At 52.5% G+C, this 20,558-nt stretch overlaps 1 protein-coding gene and 1 long non-coding RNA gene across 12 annotated transcripts in view; one reads left to right on the top strand and one right to left on the bottom strand.

Moving 5' to 3' along the window:
• Positions 1 to 19,016, top strand: part of ABLIM3 (actin binding LIM protein family member 3) — a 101,771-nt gene extending 82,755 nt beyond the window's left edge. For 3 of the 11 annotated variants that reach the window (XR_012125247.1, XR_012125252.1, XR_012125251.1), the window contains 11 exons: positions 1,625 to 1,754; positions 2,360 to 2,458; positions 3,783 to 3,830; positions 6,115 to 6,249; positions 7,614 to 7,678; positions 8,535 to 8,679; positions 9,917 to 9,946; positions 10,531 to 10,589; positions 12,387 to 12,447; positions 13,507 to 14,128; positions 18,849 to 19,016. Coding sequence is in view for 1 of the 11 variants with exons in the window: in XM_073222003.1 (XP_073078104.1) it covers positions 1,070 to 1,099; positions 1,625 to 1,754; positions 2,360 to 2,458; positions 3,783 to 3,830; positions 6,115 to 6,249; positions 7,614 to 7,678; positions 8,535 to 8,679; positions 9,917 to 9,946; positions 10,531 to 10,589; positions 12,387 to 12,447; positions 13,507 to 13,514; positions 14,048 to 14,128; positions 18,849 to 18,962 (1,005 nt within the window). In the remaining 10 variants the exon portion in view is untranslated. Of the gene's footprint in view, positions 1 to 1,069; positions 1,100 to 1,624; positions 1,755 to 2,359; positions 2,459 to 3,782; positions 3,831 to 6,114; positions 6,250 to 7,613; positions 7,679 to 8,534; positions 8,680 to 9,916; positions 9,947 to 10,530; positions 10,590 to 12,386; positions 12,448 to 13,506; positions 14,129 to 18,513; positions 18,579 to 18,848 lie in introns of all 11 variants that reach the window. The other 8 variants (XR_012125246.1, XR_012125244.1, XR_012125245.1 and 5 more) reach the window with 7 other exon arrangements.
• Positions 5,513 to 11,379, bottom strand: LOC118970214 (uncharacterized). Its single transcript, XR_005057990.2, has 3 exons — positions 11,043 to 11,379; positions 9,551 to 9,656; positions 5,513 to 6,119 (listed from the first exon to the last, which is right to left on the bottom strand). It is a non-coding gene; the product is annotated as an uncharacterized lncRNA (long non-coding RNA).
• Positions 19,017 to 20,558: the final 1,542 nt, after the last annotated feature.

Below are 20,558 nucleotides of genomic sequence, written 5' to 3' on the forward strand. Positions count from 1 at the left end.
CCCTGTGCTCAGAGCAAGAGACAATTTTATAACTTCAGTATGAGATGACATTTGAAATAATTAAATGGTTGGTGGACATTAGGAAGTGTCCTCTGAAGGCAGGGTGGCTGTGACCTTGGCGGTCTGCGTCCCGGGAGGTTTCTGATCCTGTCCCAGGCCCTTGAGCTGAGATCGTATGGAGCTTAGGAGGAGTCCTATGGCGTGGGGGACAGGACCCAGGCCCTTGTCCTGCTTCACTGCTGTCCCCTTCCTCTCTGAGGGGATCGGGGCTGCATTTGGCTTGAGAGCTCAATGCTGAGACTAGGTTCTGGCCCCTGAAATGGGCCAGAAAAAGAGACCGAGAGTTTGGTAGAAGCTAATTCCCCTGAAGCCAGAGATGGTAAACGGGCCCATCGCCAGCCCCGAATTTGTTCTGTTTCACTCGCAAACTGTCTTTTAAAAATGTAAGTTAGTTGTCAGTGCTAAACACTGGGAGAGCTGACATAAGAATCTGCATTTCTGGCTTGGCTTGGAAACATAAGAAACTGCGTTAACGCTGGAGGGGTGTTGCAGCCGGGCCTTGTGCTGGAGCTGAGTGGCCGCTGCCTCCTGTAGATGGGCTGTTCCTTCTCCATCTCCTTGCCCCGCCCACTCGCTCCCACGTGGATGGCACTAGCCTAGCCCTTGCTTGGCCTTACATTTGCTCCCTTACCCTGGGTGCTCATGAACCACAGTGGGGTCATGAACTGGTAGAGGGACAGGGAAGGGTCATGACACGTTGCTGAGCTTGCAGTGGACAGGCCTGGTCCAGGTGAAGAGCCTACCCCTTGTTCCTGAGGGGCCCCAAGCCATCCCAGTCCCTCTCTGGGCCTTGGTTTCCCATTACGAAAGGAAAGCAGAATCTCAAGGTTTCCTACCACCTGTCAATGGTGCCATCATTTTGGAGCTCTGAGCGAGGCTGTCCCCTGGAGAGGAGCAGCTGCAGGCCCTCCCTCTGCTGGCGCGTCTAACCACACGCTGTCCTGCGCTCTCTCCCTCCTCTCTTTCCTTCGCTCCTGCCACGACTGCCTTCACACTCTTCACTTCTAAGTCGCTCGGAACGTTATCTCCCTACTCCCAGGTAATTAAGCTGATTTGGGGAAACGTTTTATATAATCGTGCCCTTTTAGGCTGACCAAGAGACCCCCAGTTTCACCCCTCCCCAGCTGTGCAGGAGCCTGAGCCCTTGACCAAGGTGCTCCCCAGCCAGGGCAGAAACGGGGACCTTAGGACTGTGACCTGGAGGAATTGGCTGTGGCATAAAGGGCAGACATGGCCAGGGGAGACCCTGATGTACCCTTCTACCCAGAGACGGCTTCCCTGCTGCTTCTCTGATCCTGGGCCAGGAATCCAGGGACCTGCCCCGCAGGTTCCATTCAAGGGCCCGTGAGGGATGGGCGAAAGCCCTGGAAATTCTTGTGGGTTTTCTCAGGCTCTGCATGTAACCCCGGGAGGGGTGGGGGGGTCTCTGTATTCAGAGGGGCAGCGCCATGCCCCAGCCCCTAGACTTCTGGATTTGGTGCCAGTCCCCCACGTGCCCACTGGGCCCTCAGTCCACAGGCCCACTAATCACTGGCCTCGCTCACAGCCCTGCTTCCTCCCACAGGACATCTACGAGAACCTGGACCTCCGGCAGAGACGGGCCTCCAGCCCCGGATACATCGACTCCCCGACCTACAGCCGTCAGGGCATGTCTCCCACACTTTCCCGCTCGCCCCACCACTACTACCGCTCTGGTAAGGAAAGGGGAGAGCCAGGGGACCGCACAGTGGCTCGATGTCCCAGCTGCAGAGACAGCACAGGGCTTCCCCAAGATCTGTGTCACAGCATGGCCCTCCTCTGGAGGCCTGTGGGCACCCAGATGATGAGCTGGGCCTCACTGAAGCTCTGCAGATGCCCCTGGCAGGGGCACAGCAGGGGTATGTGGTGCTGAGACGCAGCGGGAAGGTGGGTGGTGAGCTGCCAGAAGAGGAGAGGGGCAGGCAACCAGAAGGCCTGGCTGGGAGGAGACTGTGGCCTTCACCCAAGGGCCAGCCCGACCCAGTCCAGCCAGATCATCTTCAGCTGCCCCAAGGCTAGGAAAGGTGGGAGGCTGAGGGGCGCAGACGCCTTGCTGAAGCTTGGTGGGGTTGATTATTAGAACCTACCTAGTCCGACTCTGGGCTGAAGCAAGGAAAGAGGCTGGCGCCTGTTGCTGAGACCTGGTGCATGAGAGCACAGCCCCTCCCCACCATCCCTGCTGTCGGTCCCTCGCTGCTGCCTCAGCCGCCAATGCCAGCACGCTAATGCCTGTTTTCTCTGTGCCTCTGTTCTCTCTGGGGACCATGCCTGCGTGCTCCAGGGCCCGAGAGTGGCTGGAGCTCTCCATACCATAGCCAGTTAGATGTGAGGTCCTCCACTCCGACCTCTTACCAGGCTCCCAAGCACTTTCACATCCCAGGTAGGCTGCCAGCCCAGGATGCCAGCATGGGTGCATGCTCTGGGGGGTCGTGGGCATCCTGCACCAGCACCGAGGAGAAGCCAGTTCCTGGGGAACGCTCCCTAACCAGTCACATGCACTGACCCACCCTGCAGTCCTGACAGGCCCATGAACCTTAGTCCACCCCCAAGAGAACCAGCCTTGACAGGACCACCAGGGAGCAGCCTAGGGATGTGCCATGAATGTTGGAGGGACAGAATTGACGTGGCAGGAACCATGCCAAAAGTCATGGGCTTTTGGGTCGAAACTCGTAGGACCGAATCTCAGTTCCACTGCTTATGAGCGCGTGACCTCAGGCCAGTTACTCAGCTTCCCGCAGCTTCTACTGTTCTCCCTGTAAAGCCAGGTTCTGCTCTGGGTCCTGAGGTTGCAAATGTGCTCAAACCAGCCCAGATCCTGCCTTTCTGCTGTTTATCTGCAATGTGGGGAAAGAGTAAACAATGACTTAAAAGGATAATCTCAGGCAATGGTACGTGCGGTGACCATAATAAAACAGGGCATGTGATCAAGTGATGGCGGCAGGAGGCTCAGAAAGGGCTTCTGGGAGGAAGTAACATTGAAGCTAAAAGAGGAGAAGGAGCCAGCCGCTCTAAGGTCCGAGGAAGAACATCCTGGGCGGGAGGAACAGCAGCCGCAAAGGGCCTGAGACCCCGAAGGGGCAGCAAGCCAGCATGTCTGGAGGTGGTGAGCTTGAGGAAGAGTGGCAGCAGAGGAGAGGAGGCAGGGGCGAGGGCCCTATGTAGGTGGGGTCTGGGTGAGGCTCTGCCCTGTGTCACGGCGGCACCGGGTCCAGAACCCAGCCTCCCAGCTCCGAGCTCAGGTTCTGCTCACTTCTCCCCAGGAGCTCCCCCTGCTGTTCCTTCTATACCTTTTTCAGTGGCCCAGAAAAGATCCTATCCTGTCTGTTTCTGAGGGGCTGGGAGGGCAGTGGTGCTGAACTGTGGCTGCAGCCTTTGGGGGACTTTCACGTGGACGGAGGTGTGGTCGCTGGGTGGGGGCAGGGGACATCTTCCTGCATGCCAAGCTCACACCTGCCTTGTGCCTGCCATTCAAGCCCCAAGCCCCTTCCTCAGCACTGTCCATTCCTCTCCCGTCACCGTTCTTAGAACCTAATGGGTTGAGGTTGGAAGTTCAACTTTGGAAGAGAAGGTTCACCTGGAGAAAGGTGGTGGGTCTTTGGGAAACGCTCTCTCTCTCCTCTGAGATCAACTGACTGACTGCCGTCTCCTTTTCTCTCTCGCTCTCCTTCCTCCCTCTGTCTGCCCCTCCCCGGTCCATCTGGCAGCTGGAGAAAGTAACATCTACCGGAAGCCCCCGATCTACAAACGGCATGGTACGGTGAGGGGTAGGGAGGGCCCAGCCAGGCAAGGGGAGGGGGCGGTGGATCACCTGTGCAGATGGCTGTACATGGGCCACCAGGAGGGACCCACGCAAGGCTGCACCTCTGTCTGCTTGTTGTTCAACCCCTGATCACTCAAGATGAATTAGGGGAGGAGCTTTGTGTCATTTGAAAACAGCAAGGAAGACTTCATGTCCCCTAAATTCCTTCCCACCTCCCTCCCAGCCTCCTTCCTGCTGCCTGGTGTCCTGAATTCTGTGGTCAGAGCGACCTTGTCATATTCACATACCCCTGGGAGAGTCGCACTCCAAGGCACTGATATGCACACTTTGAGGTCCTTAGAATCACATGGGATGCATCCAGATTCCTGGGCCCCACCCCAGACTTAAACTGAATCACAATTATTTATTTGTAACAGTTTCTCCAGGGGATTCCAAGGCCCAGTCCTGCTTGGAAACCACTACTTTAAGCTATTCTCAGTCACAGTGTCCTAAGAGGGAATGGAGGCTTGAGGGGAAGGCGGTAGGTTAAAAAAAAGGATCGGGGCCCCAATGCAGGTACCTTCATTCATTTATTTATTTAGTGTTTCTTAAAGAATAGTCTGTGGAAACCCTGCAGCTGAGAGCCTTATCAAAGGAGCAGATGCCCCAGCCACTCCACTGCCCCAGACTTCCCCAGTCAGAAACACCGAGGATGTGGCCTGGGGATCTGCACCCTAACCAGCTTCACCCATGATTCCTACCTGCACTCCACATGAGAACCACCAGGTCATTCATCACTGGACCACCTGTTCCTTGCAAAAGCACTTATTAAGCTTCAGATGGCTAAACGCATTCCTTCCACTAAGGATGTGGCAACCTAGCTGTCACCCTGCACCACCCTCACATCAGCTAACAGAGGGGGGCACAGAACTGGAGGAGCACGGAGATGGGAGCAAACAGCCTGTACCAGGATCTGTACTCACTGAGCTGGTGGAGGGGACAGTACAGGTATAAACAGTAGCTCTGGGTGCTTGATACCTTTGACAATTTAGACAAACTGGGGTCCAGGTGAGTCTGTGAGCACATGTGTGTCTGCGTATGGCTGTGGAGGACATGCCATGTGCCCTGAGTGGCCGCAGAATGCACTAACCATGAAAAAGGTAGTTGGTCCAGAAAAGGCACTGGGTCTCAAATGCCTCAAGGACTGCATGGGATTTTCCAGGTGTCCTCTCAGGGCAGTGCCAAAGCAGTTCAGGCTGGAGGTGGATTGCGTGGACAAGAAGACGTATGGACAGGCTGAACAACACTGGCTGGGGTGGGAGGACTACCCAGGACCCAAGCCAAAGAGGATTTGCGAGCTTTGGAAACAAGGGCTGTAGGGGAGGGTGCACAGGCTGGGGCTGTCTGAGGGCTGGTCCCGGGACCCTCAGCTGCTCTGGCTACACGGAGCATAGGTCTTACTCCTATAGCTTCTCTCCTGAGGAAGGGTCAGGGGCCTGCTCATTTCCCAGCCCTCTCTCTGCCCTAGTCAGCCTCTCACCGGTCTTTGGGCTGTGCTGAAGTCACTGCCCCGGAAGGTTTTGTGCCAGCGCTGGGTTTGATGGTCCATGTTGTGGGCTCTAGGTGAAAACTTGAAGCTCGCCGGCACCTGAGCCAGCAGACCAGTTCTGATACTCACAGATGAGGAAAGTGGGGTGGAGAGGGGCAGGATCTGCCCAGTGTCACGACTAAGTTGTAAGTGGCAGAGCTGGGACCAGAACCCGGTGCTGCTGACTCCCTGTCCAGTGCTCCTTCCTTCAGGCCATACAGTCTCCCCAAACAGGATTTGGCATTTCAGTCTAAGAAGGTTGACCTGACTCGATGTGTGGAATAGTCCTGCTCATCTAGTGATTCCCACAGAAGCGGCTCAAATCCGCAATAGGCAGGCTGGCTCCTAGAGGATGAGGAAGGCGAGGGCAAGGACTCCCTGGGGACCGACCTGATCTTCCTGGAGGGACCATGGTTTTACGTTCATTCAGGAGCAGACTGGGGCGTCCTAGCATGGGGTAGAAAGAGTCCCGAGCTGGGGTCTTGTCCAGTTCTGGTCTGACTTGCTGGGTGGTCTTGAGCTAGCCCTCTCCTTCTCTAGTTTCAGATCCCCAACTGTAAAATGAGGGGCTTGGCCTGTTTTTCCAGCACCGATTCTCCATGGTCCAGACCCATGGCCTCACTACCCTGGGCTGGAAGCTGGCTGAGACGGGGGAATGAGTGCACAGGACGCTCTGCTTTATGAATCTCTCTCCTCGGGTCCTTTGTAGGCGATCTGTCAACAGCAACCAAGAGCAAAACAAGTGAAGACATCAGCCAGGCCTCCAAGTACAGTCCAGCCTACTCACCAGACCCCTACTATGCTGCAGAGTCTGATTACTGGACCTACCATGGGTCCCCCAAAGGTAACGCACCCCAAGGGGACCCGGGCCCTATCACCTGTGCTAGGGACACACAGGGCCAGGACAGTCACCCACTTCTTCACATGATCTTTCATTTACTTATTTAGCAAACATGTACTGAGGGCCAGCCACAGGCCTTAGGGAGGTCCTGGGAAGTCAGACAGAGCAGGTCCATGCCCCCGTGGAGGAGACACAGGTCACCGCTGGAAAGGGAAGCGATGCACAGGGGTAGGAGAGCTGACGGCAAGAGCACACTGTCCAGCCCCGACGATGACGATGTCTCAGGCACAGAGACTCGACTGCCGTGAGGTGGATGAGGGGGAGCTAAGCCCGCAAAGTGTAGGAAGGTGTCTGCAAAGACCCAAGATGGGCGGGCAGGTTCCGCTGTGGGGAAAGGAAAGGCTGCCAGCTTGACCTGAGCTCAGACAGGGAAGGACACTGGGGGGTGAGCGGCCAGACCCCACAGGGCCTTGTGGAGTGAGGCTGGGATCTTACTCTCTGTCCTGAACAGTAGGAAGGCACCATCCCATCCAGCCAGACCTCCCAAGCTGCTGCTTTCCAGGGTGGGAGGAATTTTCATCGAGTCCCTCTTTTATCCAACACACACCACTACTGCCTGAATGTTCATTCTGAGCAAAGTTTCACAGGAGCTCAGAGGTAACCCCTTCCTTACCCTCAAAAGTTCTCTATTTAGGAAAGGTGATAAAACACAAGCACAAATATAACCCAAAGTGGACAGTGGTCAGTGCCCATGAGAGAGAAATGTTTGGAGGCAGTGCGGGCAGGAGAGACCTCTTCCACAAGCATGAGGGGAAAGGCGGGATCTTAGATGAGACCTATTCTATCACCAAAAAAAAAAAAAAAAAAGATAACTAACTACAGGTAGCTTAAGCCAAAACATGGGTTTTCTAGGTCATGTGACTGAACATTTTGAGGCATGGCTGGATCTAGAGGTGGAAGAACGTCATCAGGACTTTCCTGTCCCCTGGAGCGGCTCTGCTCCCGCATGGCAGGAGGAGGGGGCCCAGGAGGTGCAGGCTTAATTCCTGCCTGTGGCAGAAAGAGGGCTTCTCTCTCCCATCAGCGGCAGGAAAAGCCCGACGCTGAGGCCTGTTAGCTCTGGGCAGCCAGCCTCACCTGCCCCTCGTGGCCAAAGAAGTGGGAGGGGTGCGGGACCTCTCCGCACAGAGGGCCCACAGTGGGGGGCAGCTCACCCAGACGCACTGTGCAGGGCCACTTGGCTGGAAAGCTGTGGAGCCAGAAGGAAACCCTTGCCTTTCCACGCTCTTCTGCCCCTTTGCACCCCCTCCCTGGGGTGGGCCGAGTGGGGAGCACACAGGGAGCTGACCCTGCCTCTCTGTTGCCAGTGCCCCGAGCCAGGAGGTTCTCATCTGGAGGGGAGGAAGATGATTTTGACCGCAGCATGCACAAGGTGAGCAGGCCACACACCAAAGGAGATGCTTATATACCCAGAAGAAATAAAACTGGTACTCAAACAAGTACATGTACATGCATATTAATAGCCAAAAATTGGAAGCAGCCCAAATACCCATCAACTCAAAAATGTATATCCATACAATAGAATATTATTCAGCCATAAAAGGACTGATGTACTGATACATGCCCCAATGAGGGTGAGCCTTGAAAACATCATGCTGAGTGAAAGCCGTCAGACACAAGAGCCCACATACTGCATGATTCCATTTTTATGAAATGTCCAGAATGTTAATCCATAGAGACGGAACCAGACTGGTGGTCACCAGGGACAAGGAAAATAGGGAAACGGGGAGTGGCTGCCTACTGGATGTAGGGCCTTCCTTTGTAGTGATGAAAATGTTTTGGAACTAGAAGTGATAGTTGTACTAAATGCCATGGAATTGTTCACTTTAAAATAGTTGAGTTTATGTTATTCAATAATAAAAAAATTTTAAGAAAACTAAAGGTGGTGCCAGCAACTCCAAAAAGAGTCCTGCAAAGACTGCCACTGGCCCAGCTGGAGCCACCTGCCCATCGTGAGGCCCTGTGGCCAGGGCGGCACGATCCTGTCATTGGCCAGGCCTCCTTTTTGTGCCCACCAGAGCCCCACCCAGACCACAGGACTACTGGTAAAAGAGGGGTGAAGTTCCACAGGAAAATGTGGGGCTGTAGGAGGCAGGGACACTGGGAAGGCAAAAATGACAGAGGCTTGTCCTGTCTCAGAGTCTGCTGCCTGACCCTTTCCCAGGAATGTCCTATTGATGTGTTCTTTGCTCCCCTCTGACTTCACCTCACTCTGCCCAAACCTCCAGCTCCAGAGTGGGATTGGCCGGCTGATTCTGAAGGAGGAGATGAAAGCCCGGTCCAGCTCATACGCAGATCCCTGGACCCCTCCCCGGAGCTCCACCAGCAGCCGGGAGGCCCTACACACTGGCTATGAGATGTCCCTCAATGGCTGTAAGCACTGCCCCTGGAGGCTAACTGAGGCTTTTGTCCCCACTCCATCCATGAATCTTCAGTACAGCCTCACCCCAGGTCTAGAATGCAGACTCGGTGAGGGGCTGTATGCATCACTAAATAAGACCATGCTCTGCCCTGAGCCATTACTTCTACTTCTTTGGATCATCTGAAGCTGTGATTTCCAATCAGGTTCAAGGTAAAGAAAAATATCTTTACGTAGCCTAATGCCGCAAAGATATAAGGAACTGCCTCTTTTGGTAGTGAGCCTCCTATCACTGTAGGTATACAAGCAGAGGCTTGGTTCAAGCACTTGAACCTAAAAGTCTCATTGTAAACTTCTCCCAGACATACACATGCTCTGTCTGCTTCCTCTCTTTCTTAACCATCCTATTTCGAGTCAATACTTGATGGATAATAAAACGTAATATTTATTATAATCCTGTGCACCAGGTATTCACAGATACATCATCACTCTTGGTCCTCATGAAGACTGGCAATGTAGAGGAATTATTATCACTCACTTTGTAGATGAGAGACCTGAGCTTAAACTGCTTGCCCAAGGTCAGAAAGCCAGTCGGTGACAAAGCCAGGATCTTACCCAAGTCAAAGGGACTCCGAGGCCATAAGCTTTTCCCTCTTTGCCAAACTGCATCTGGGCTCTAGATGAAACTGAAGAAGATGGTGGTGGGGGTGGTAGTGATAAAGCCAATTTTATTGGGTGTTTTTTATGGGTCAGGCACTGTGCTAACACTTTATTGCATTATGTCATATATTCTTCACAGTAACCCTATAAAGGAGACACTATCCCTCTCCATTTTACAGATGAGAAAACTGAAGCATGATTAAATAACTCACAGAAGTTAGTTACCTGCTAATGGCAGAGCCAGGATAAACTGATGAGTCTGTTTCTCTGTTTGACCACTGAGGGGCGCTGTTGCCAACCGCTGGCTCTGGCTCTGTGCATTACACCCGTGCTGTTCAAAATACAACTCCATTCAATGGCATCCATGCAGTGAATATCACAGAGTCAGTGCTGGGCTAGGAGCTGGGCAAGGAATAGAGGGCGGGGTGGGAGTCCAACAGCTGGAAAATGGCCAGTGGGAAAAGAGATAGTGATGAGGTCTGTCCTCCCCACCAGCCAGCATGGCCTGTATTGGAGCCGTGTCTGTCTGTCCCCATGAACTGTCCACCGTGTCTTTCTGGCCCCATGAACACTGACTTTTCTCTCTTGCAGCCCCTCGGTCCCACTACCTGGCTGACAGCGGTATGTTCTACCTGCCCTACTTTCAGCCTCTGATGTCCTGTGAGGGTCAGAGCTAAGTCGGCCTCAGGTTCCCTGTAGCTGTGATGACCATGCAACATGGATATCCCAGCAGAGTCCTGATCTCAAATAGTCCACCCTATTGTTTGTGAGATAGTAGGACTCAGTTTTTGATTCAGGAACCAGGGTTGCCATGCCCCACAGCTCCCAGAGAACAACAAAGAGCTCTCAGCTCTTCCACGCACATGGCAGCCTGCCTGTCTGGGTTCTGAGCTGGACTCCAGTTCCAGGGCCTTTGTCCAGAGCCACCCTGTGGTCAGGACACAGAGGTCCACAGGGGAGGGTAGATGTTGGTGGGGGGGCGGTAAGGTCAGAAGACGGTGAGTGTGTGCATAGGAAGGGCTTAGAATTCTTCCAGGGCGAGGCATCCCTGAGCCAGTCGGTTGCGTGTCTGGAGAACAGTGGGAGGAGCTGGTGTCCCACTCCTTCCCACAGGGCTGGGGATTAATATTGGCCATTTGCAGCCAGATGGCTTCATGGAGGAGGAACCCTGGCTTGGACTCCTGGTCATTTGTTTTTCTTTTTAGATCCACTCATCTCCAAATCTGCCTCCCTGCCTGCCTACAGAAGAAATGGGCTGCACAGGGTAAGAGAGGCTGTGCCTGGAACATGGTCCCCAAGATGTGAACAATTCCAGCATTAGTTCTTTTGGTTAAGTGATTACTTATGGGTGAAACTGGGACAAAGACCTTGGAGTTAGAGGTGTGTGTGTACTGAAGGAGCCCAAAGGCAGTGACCGTCTCCTCCCTGAGTGGAAGAGGCCCCAAGGGAGGGCCTGGGAACACCTAGTGTGCCTGATGGCAATTACTCCATGCAGGACACTTCATAAGCACTAACTAAGCATTTTATAAGTACTTAACTCCCTCATGCTTTGCTATTTGCAAGGTAGTTTCTAGTAATAACCCTGTTTTGTAGATGAAGAATTGGAGCACGGAGAGGTGTGGCTTCCTCAATCCCTCACACCTAGTAAGCGTAGAGCCAGGATCCGAGTCCAGGCCACCTGCCCCCAAGCCCTCCCTGACTGCCGTGCTCCACTCACCTGACATGGCTTGTAGCCTTCTGAGCTCTTTGAGGGCCTGCTTCAAGGAAGCAATGAATTGGTTTAAGAACTGAAAGAGAAAGAACAGTATGTCTTGTTAGCACAGAGAGAAGCTGTGCAGCTGGACAAGTGGCAGGGGAAAGCAGAGCCATTCAGACACATTTATTCACAGAGTGCCTGCTATGTGCTGGGCACTGCTCTCAGGGCTGGAGCTCCTGCAGTGGGCAGAGTCACTGATCCCGTGGAGTTTGCATTCAAGCCGGCAAGACAGCTAACTAGTGAATATGTGCCGTGGTGTCAGGTAGTGGCAGGTGCTAGGATGGCAGACCAAGCAATGGGGCAGAGACGGAAGGAGGTCAGAGAGCAGTGGCCCTAAACAAAAGCCTGAATACACAGAGGAACTCACAGTGCAAAGACCAGCAGGAGCCACCAGATAGAGGGAAGTGCAGTGCCCCAGCTGCTGGTCAGGAGAACAGGGGGCTGGGACAGAGTGAGCATGGACACGAAGCCAGACAGGGATGTTACAGGGCCCCACAGGCTGGGTAAAGACTTCAGAGCATTTTCAGAGGTGTGCTGTGTGATCCGACTGCGATTTTTAATGAGATCCCTCCAGCTGCTGAATGGAATAGAGACCGCAGAGGGACAGAAGTGGAGACTGTAGGCCCGTTAGGAGACTATTTCAGTGTTGAGCACACAGAAGGGGTCAGAGCTTCACAGTCGAGCCATGGCTGGTGTTAACAAGCCCTCGCGTGCTGAGGAGCACACAGACCCTGCTCTCCATGTGCTCAGAGTTGAAACGTGTTCACGCAGCAGACATCTATTGAAAACCTGGTATGTGTGCCAGGTACTACTCCAGGAGCTTGGAATACGTCAGTGACCAAATAAGACAAAGACCCCTGCCCCTGGAAGCTTATATTTTTGTAGGGAGAAACAGAAAGCAAGTAGTAAACAGTAAAGAAGTTAAATTATATAGAATAGAGAAGGTAATAGTTGCTACAGAAAAAAAAAAGGAAAAGTTGAGCAGGATGAGGGGATTGGGAGTTTTTGGGGAGGTAGCGACTTGCAGTTTTAAATAGGCCTGCCAGGACAGATATCATAGAAAAAGTGGCATTTGAGCAATGAAAGCAAGCATGAGAAGTAATTCACCAATAAATGAACATTTGTTGAAAGCCTCGTCCAGGCACTAGGCATATGGCAGTGAGAGAAATCCCCCGACTTGAGACTGATGCTTGTGAGAGAGCGCCATTTCCCACCAGCCCCAGCCCCTTTCCTGGAGCTGGGTGAGCACCCCAGGGTGGCAGAGGTGTGCTTGCCTCAGGCCAGCCCCGGCTGTCTCTCCTGCAGACACCCAGCGCAGACCTCTTCCACTATGACAGCATGAACGCCGTCAACTGGGGCATGCGAGGTGAGTGGAGTTTGTGCCTGGGCTCCCCCATCCCCATCTACCCAGAGAGGGCCAGAGATGAAAATCTGGAGGAAAGGCTGGGTCTGCCCAACTTGGGTTTGCCTGGCAGCGTCAAGGCACCTGCTCCCAAAAGACAAGCCTCAGCATCCCCTAATGCTGCTAGGGATATGGCAGTGAGAGAAATCCCCCGACTTGAGACTGATGCTTGTGAGAGAGCGTCATGTCCCACCAGCCCCAGCCCCTTTCCTGGAGCTGGGTGAGCACCCCAGGGTGGCAGAGGTGTACTTACCTCAGGCCAGCCCCGGCTGTCTCTCCTGCAGACACCCAGCGCAGACCTCTTCCACTATGACAGCATAAACGCCGTCATGCTCGTGGGCTTCGGATGCATTGGTCAAAGCTGTGGGCTGAACTTTGTCAAAAGATCGCTGCAGACTCTGGCCCCACTCTGGGCTCTGTCCAAACCCCAAGTTTCCACTCCCTGTCCCTTCCCATTCCCTCCCTTTTCACCTCCTCCTCTCTCCTCCTCTCAGGCTGCTGGCCTTGGGGGATCTCCAGGCCATCTGTCCCAGCTGGGCCCCCAGAGCTACCACAGACTGCCATTGTCCCGCTGCGGCTGAGCTAGAGCCACCTGCTAGCCCCGGGGGCAGGGGAGCCAAATGCACATTGTTCCCAGCAAAAATTCCACCGGATTTTTGCTCTCTGCCAGGGATGCTCTCCCACATGCCCCCACCAGCTCCCATGAGCAGGCTCAGGCAGGAGGAAGGGCCCACATCAGAACCCTGGAGGGAGCCCCCCAGAACAGGGAGGATCTCTCCCATGTGCTTCACGATCTCAAATTCTTCTCATTTCTATTCTAAATATCTCAAGAGTCATTTTCCCCCAAGATCCATGTCTCTGTATCAGCCCAACTCTTATCTCCAGCCATCCATTGTGCTCCTACCAGCCTTGACTTGGGGTCAGTTCAGCAAGGACAGGGTCTCTAAGGCAGAGGCCAGTGTAGTGATGCAAAGCAAAGACCAATGGGTTTCCATTGTGTGTTTGTCTGTTTTTTCTCCACAGAGTACAAGGTAAAGGAGATACACCCTGGGAGTCTCTGGGACCCTGGGAGCTGCAGGGAACCGGCAGGAAGATGACAGCACTATCCATTCAGGGAAGGGGACACCAATAAATAACTCAGTGATCTTCTTAAGACCAGCATTTCCGCTCTGTCGTGGCCCACATTCTCTGCATCCTGCCCTACATCTCTTGCCCACTGAAATCAAGACAGTTGCCCAGGGACCTCAGAGACTTTCTGGAGGCTTGCCTTCCCCAGATATTAGATATTTACGTTGAGGAGGCCCTGTGCCACATTTTCCAAATGCTACCAAGCTTATCCCTTGCAGCATTAGGGGATGCTGAGGCTTGTCTTTTGGGAGCAGGTGCCTTGAGGCTGCCAGGCAAACCCAAGTTGGGCAGACCCAGCCTTTCCTCCAGATTTTCATCTCTGGCCCTCTCTGGGTAGATGGGGATGGGGGAGCCCAGGCACAAAATGTGGCTGAAGAGACAAGCCCACCACCCTAAGCCAACCTGGAACTGCCCCACGCCCACACTTCCTCCTTAGATCTACCCTTATGAACTGCTGCTGGTGACCACAAGAGGAAGAAGCCGTCTGCCCAAGGATGTGGACCGGACGCGGTTAGAGGCGAGTATGGAAAACCAGACAGGAGCCTCTGTGTTGGAAGGGATTCCAGAAGTTGCCGGGCCTAACCCAGCTTGGGAGGAGCAGGCAGAATGAATGGCTTTAAGGTCACACAGCTTACTGAACAGGCAGAGACCCCAGCCTGGCCTCCTCAGCCCATGACTGCTCCAGCGGTTCCGGGCTGCCTTCTCGCTTCAGTTAGCCTCTGTGGTGCGCAGCTGCAGTGTGTCCCCGCCAGGCGCCGATGCTTCTGCAGATGTGAGAGGAGAGCTAGATTTTGTCCCTGCCATCAAGGGGCCTGCAGTCTGGTGGACAAACCGAAATGCAGCTCTGACTTTATGCACGATTGTACAGAAAACCAGTGCTTGTGATGGGGAGGACAGGGGAGTCAGCACTGCATGGAAGGGGCCTCGGGAAGGAAGTCCTGAGCCAGCTCCCTAGGTTCCAGCTCCATACGTTTATAACAAGGGCCTCCTTTCCTGCCCTCCCTTGGCAGGCAGCTTAGGGGCAACCTCTCCAGGCCTTAGTTTTCTCCTCTTTAAAGTGGGGTGATTGTCCTGCTTCCTGCAAGCTGCCAAGTGAAGTAAATGAGGCGATGCACACAGAGCCCTTGGTGCAGACTCTGGCAGCACACTGAGCAGTAAGTATTCAGTGCATGTTCTGTTGCTGTTACTCAGAGAAGACCCGTTAAGGCTGCACTGGTGCCGGGAAGAGGAAGGATTCGGATGGCCTTTGACTGTGGGTGGGTTCAGATGGATGGAGAGAGGGAGGTGAGCCTCATGAGCAGGGGGAATGGCATAAACAAAGGCACAGAGGCAGGCCTGAGTGTGGCATTGGCTGTCCAGCAGTTCAGTCCACTTGGCCTGGAGTTCCAATCCCTGTCGCGTTCTGCCCTTACCACCCCAGCGCCACTCCCTGCCACTCCCTCTCACAGAATGCCCTTTCCATCTCGCCAGCCTCTTCACCCCTCAGGGCTCCATTCTAGTGATGCCTGTGTCCTGACATACTCCAAGCCTTCCCCAGGTTGTGTTGCTCGCTGTCCCCTCCAGCCTTCCCCAGTCCTGCATCCAGAGCAGAGACCAAGCAGCTCTCTCTCCCCTTTGGTTCAGATCATCAGGCCGTGTATCCCTCTGCCTGTCATCTACCCCGGGGCCTGGACTAGGGCAGGTGTCAGGAAATATTTTCAGAATTGAATGCAGTCTCCTAAGAAAGGAGACTCTACACTCCTTGGGATGAGCCCATCAGCTACTCCTGACCTGACTGCTGAAGCGTCTTCCCTGAGTGGAGTGTGGGGGCAGGAGGGGGTGCAGATGTGCCGGGAAGCTCTGCCAGTCCCACCTCTGGCATACTGTAAAGCAATGATTCTCCATACATTTATAAAAGGGCCTCCTTTACTGTCTAGCAGCAGGTGTCTGCTGGTGCTGAAGGGGACAGCTCCTACTGCAGTTCCATGTAGCCAGCACTGGGGATGGAAGTGTCAGGGAACCTAGTTCATCATGGAGGACCGATTGCCCCTCTACATTGTCCGGAACAACGAGAAGCTAAGACCAGTGAGCTCAACCTTCCCTAAGCATTAGAATCACCCAGCGAGTTTCTTAAAAATACCAATATAGGGTCCCACCCTAGCCCAATAAAATTGCAACCTGGAGAGGAGTTCAGGCATCAGTATTTTTCAGATGCTTCCAAGGGTACTTAATGTGTAGCCTGAACTGAAGCCGTTAGGCTAGAGACACTTCCCTAGCTCCCTGCACCAGTTTAAGGAGGGCCTGAAGAAGGAAAGCCCTGAGCCTGTCCTCAAGGAACTCAGAGTTTAGATAGTCATCTAGTAAGTATTGAAAGCCTATTATATACCAGGTGCTTGTAGTGTATCAGTGAATGAAATAGGGACCCCTGCCCTCTTGGAGCTGGCGTTCTCATGTAAGGAGATAGACACTAAATGACGCCAGTGATAAATGACCTAACACACTGAAAGGTGACAGGGCTAAAGGGAGTAGTAGCCGAGAGCAGCGGGAGAGCAGTTGGGGGTTGGAGGAGGGGCGAGCTGCAGTTTTAATAGGGTGGTCAGCGTAGACCTCACTGAAAATGTGATACCAAAGACTTGAAGTAGGTGAGGCATGCCTAGATAAGGAGGAAGAGCATCCCGGGCAGGGGGCACAGCCACTGCAAGTTCCTCATGCCGGCGTGAATGTGCTGTGCCTGAGGACAGCAGGAGATGAAGTCAGGAAATGGGCACCAGATTGTGTTATGTGACAGACACGTGGAGAGATCATTGCAACAGCAAGAGTGACCGGTTGAGTGCTTCCTACATAGCGGCCACTGTGCCAAGCACATGCCCTGTATCATTTCATTCACCCTCACAGTATCCAGGGGCAGGCACTAGGATGCTCCCACTTTCTAGAAGAGGAAATGGAGGCTTAGTGAGGCAATGTACCAAGGTCATACACCCATATTTGCCTGGCCTTAAAGCCTGTGCACTTAACCTTTAAACTTTAAAGTCTGTGGTGAATGTCAAATGGACAGGGCTGGCACTGGGCGCTCACAGGGGAAAGGAAGCTCCAGCTGGCCCTTAATAGAGGGAGAGGAGACAAGCCTGTCTCTTTCAATGTGTCCTACTGCAGACACATTTTCCTTGAGCTGAGTGTGCCATGCCTTCACATGGAGCCTCACGAAAAAGAGTTTTGTACACAACAAAGAAACCAGCTAGAGAGTCAAGAGTTACTGTCCTCCAATAACAAAAGAACAAATTAAGTGAAACTGTAGTTCCCGTCAGTCTTTGCTGAGGGTGGAGCAGAGAGGACTCCGCATATCCAAACTATTCTTCAGCACTCACTTGAGTGAAAGTAAAGCAAATATGGACAAATAAATAACAGAAATGGGAGAACAGGGCACCCTCGAGGCTGGCAGGGACTAAGGCAACTAACAGCCAAATACGGTGTGTGAATGCTCTTTGAATCCTTATTCCAACAACCCAACTGTAAAAAGTCATTTTTGAGACAGTTAGGGGAATTTCACTTTGAATAGGTATTAAGTAATTCTGAGGAATTATTGTCCATTTTTCTTACCTTTGCTCATGCTCTTGTGGTTGCATAAGAAAGTAGCCACATGTTTTGAGCTGCATATTGCATTATGTAGGAATGAATCGACATGGTGTCCAGGGTGTGCTTGGAAATATGTCAGCAAAGGAAATAGGTGACCCAATGTGGCGAACTGATAATCATTGCATCTGGGTAATGGCCACGGGTGTGCATTGTGCTATTTTTTCTCTTTTGTGTAGTTTTGACATTTTTCATAGTAGGAAGATTATGAATTTTTAATGGTTGACCAAGGGGGTAGTGAGAGTGCACTGTGCTTGCAGTCAGAAGGCCTGGACTTTCTGTTACTCACGCACCACCTTCCATCCTCCCTCCCTCCCTCCCTCCTGGTCAAGTAAGTCATTAGCAGTCTGTGACTGGGTTCTCTCATCTTTCAAGTAGATAAAAACAATTCTGGTTCTCAGGGTAGTTGGAAGGATTAAGTGAGAAAAGTGAGGGTAAACATATAGTTATGAACTACTGAACATGACATAAATGCAGTGCAATTGAACACTGTTAAGTATTGAAATACCAACTCAAAGTAACCAGCAGCCATTGATGTCTATCAAGATATCAAAGTTACCTTTGCTTGAGGTTTTGGAAATGTGACCAAAATACTAGTTCACAGTGAAATAAGTCAGAGCATTGGCTGATTATTGTGTGGCTATATACATAATTCTCATCACATCTCCGTCAGTACTCAGTCAGCTAATGTAATCGCTACCAATACGTCATCTCAGTGATTCCAGTAAACTTTCAGGTAGAAAATATGCCATATATTTCTCTCCTTAAACATAATTTTTATTTTATTTTGAAAATTTTCAAGAATTGTGCAACTCCATAAAAGTTGCAAAAATAGTAAAATGAATATCCATTTACTCTTCACGTAAATGTACTACATTTTAAGTGCCATGTATTTCTAACTCTAAAAGCTTTTGACAATGTGTCCATTTTCAAGGCTGCTTGAAAGGGACAGAGGGAGGATGGGCAGAAGGGGGGATGGGCAGAAGGGGGGACAGGCAGAAGGGGGGATGGGCAGAAGGGGGGACGGGCAGAAGGGGGGATGGGCAGAAGGGGGGACGGGCAGAAGGAAGGACGGGCAGAAGGGGGGGGAACCTGACACTGAGTGCGGAACAGTTTTATCACATGGCCTGTTTGTTTTCATGTAAGAAAGAGATGAAAGGACATTTCAGAAATGCGAGCAGTAATTTTTTTCTTTGACCTGAGCAATAAGTAACCCTGCAGATAATTTGTAGAAATATTAAGAGGAAATACACCCCAAAATCTTGGCAATGCCTCCTTTTTCTCCAAAAGTAGAGAGGAACAGCAATGACCCATACACACTCCTGGACACAGAATGCATGGAGCAGGGATGCCGAAAGGTGAGGTCCACCAGGACGCATCTCCAGGCACTTAGATAAAGCAGAAGTCCCACCTGAGCCCCGGGAGGGGGAGGCCTCTCCAGCCAGACCAGCTGCAGACACCTCTCCGGGGAAACTTACATTCAGACGTTCATCCATTCAACAGATAATCCATCCATGGGTCAGACACAGAGCACCCAAGGGAAATACACAGGGCTGCTCCTGTCTCCACCTGGCCCCACCTACCCCTCACATCCTTAAGCTGTTCCTCTGTCTCCTCCCACCTTTCAGCGCCACCTGTCCCAGGAGGAGTTCTACCAAGTCTTCGGCATGACCATCTCTGAGTTTGACCGGCTGGCCCTCTGGAAGAGGAATGAACTGAAGAAGCAAGCCCGGCTGTTCTAGGCAGAGGCTTTATAAATATATATCCATTTATATAAAGATATATGTAAATCTCTATATGAAGCTTGGTATAATCCTCTCTGTGTAATGGGACACACTGCCCACCATGAGACTTGCTGTTCTGCACGGTCAGGCCAGCCTCATCGTCAAGATGTTTTTATGCTCCTTTCCTTCTCTTTTCTAAGTGCTGTGGGGTTTGGGAAGGGATTTGAGGGGACTCCCATCCTTTTGCTGGGGATCCTTTTTATACTTAAACATCTGTCCTAACTTGGTCCCCCAGGGTCCGACTCTCTTTGCTAAAGGAGGTGCCTGAAGACGTTTCTCTCCTCTCTGCTTCCTGGCATTTCCCCCAGTCTCTGGGGCACATGCTGACCATGCAGTTTCACATCTTACTGGCCCCAGATGCCCCCCCACAGGAGGATCACAGTGAGCACTGAACACCTCTGAGAGCCCAAGAAAAATTTTCTCACCATCCCCAGTTAGGAGTTCAGTGCTTCTGATTGGTGACACCGTCAGCAGTGTGGGCCTTGGGTCTGTTCCTGACAGCAGCAAACAGAAGGGGACAGAGCCTTGGCCTCTCCTCAGCTCTCAGGCCTCCTCCTTCTGCCCTTGATCCTAACCTCTCCTTTAACCAGGCCTCATGGTGGGAAAAGAAAAGGCACTTCCCTTCCCCCACCACACCTCCAAATGGCCTCTTTGCCTGGCCCCGCCTGGAGGACCAGGGAAGGAGTGGGAGCTGGGAGCAGGAGACAGCAGCACACCTGTCAGAGTCAGAGCTGCAGGATGTCTTGGGACCCTCCCTTTCCCTCACTGCTCCCAGCACCTCCTGACCCTTCCCCCTTCAAAGGAGAGGCCCATTCAGCCTGTACTCTTCAGCCTTACTACAATCTATGTGCCTGACTACTCAACACGCCACAGGGCTAACGCTCCTACCACAGTTCCAACTGAACAACGAGATAGACAACCTCTAACACCCCTCTAAACATAGGCCACATCCCAAAGAAAGGTTCTTGGGCCATGCCTGCTGGTCCCAGGGCTGGCTGGGATAAACAACCAGACCCCCCAGCAATCAATTCCCACTGCAAAGTTGGCCACATTTCATGGGGGAAACTTTTGGGAGAATGACTGCTTATAAAATTCCAAAATACAGCATTGACCAGCACACTCATGATCACCCTAGATTTCCCTAAAGGCTACCTTTCCCGCCTCCTTGCCTTCTGGAACAGGGGTAAAAGCTTAACCTTCTCTCCACCCATCCCCCATCCCTCAACTATGAGTTGGTGATGTTTGGTGGGGCCTGTTCCTTCTTGGAGGTGCCTTTCATCAGCCCATTTTGAAGTCATGGAGGAAGGATGAAGTGGAGATGATCATTATGACTCTCAGAAGGCTGGTGATGTGCATGGCAGATGTAGAACTGACTTCAATTCAACAAACCCTCACTAAGTACCTGCTGTTGCTGAGCACCTTCTGGATAGTGAGCACTGAATGGAGGGGGGCCTGATGGGAGTACTGGGTGATCAACATGGGGCCTGGTCTGGGGGGCAGGCCTACTAACAATGGGTATGGTAAGGCATGTATTCAAACATGGTGGAGGTAAAG

The sequence above is a fragment of the Manis javanica genome, chromosome 14 (assembly GCF_040802235.1).
Source record: "Manis javanica isolate MJ-LG chromosome 14, MJ_LKY, whole genome shotgun sequence".
NCBI lineage: Eukaryota > Metazoa > Chordata > Mammalia > Pholidota > Manidae > Manis > Manis javanica.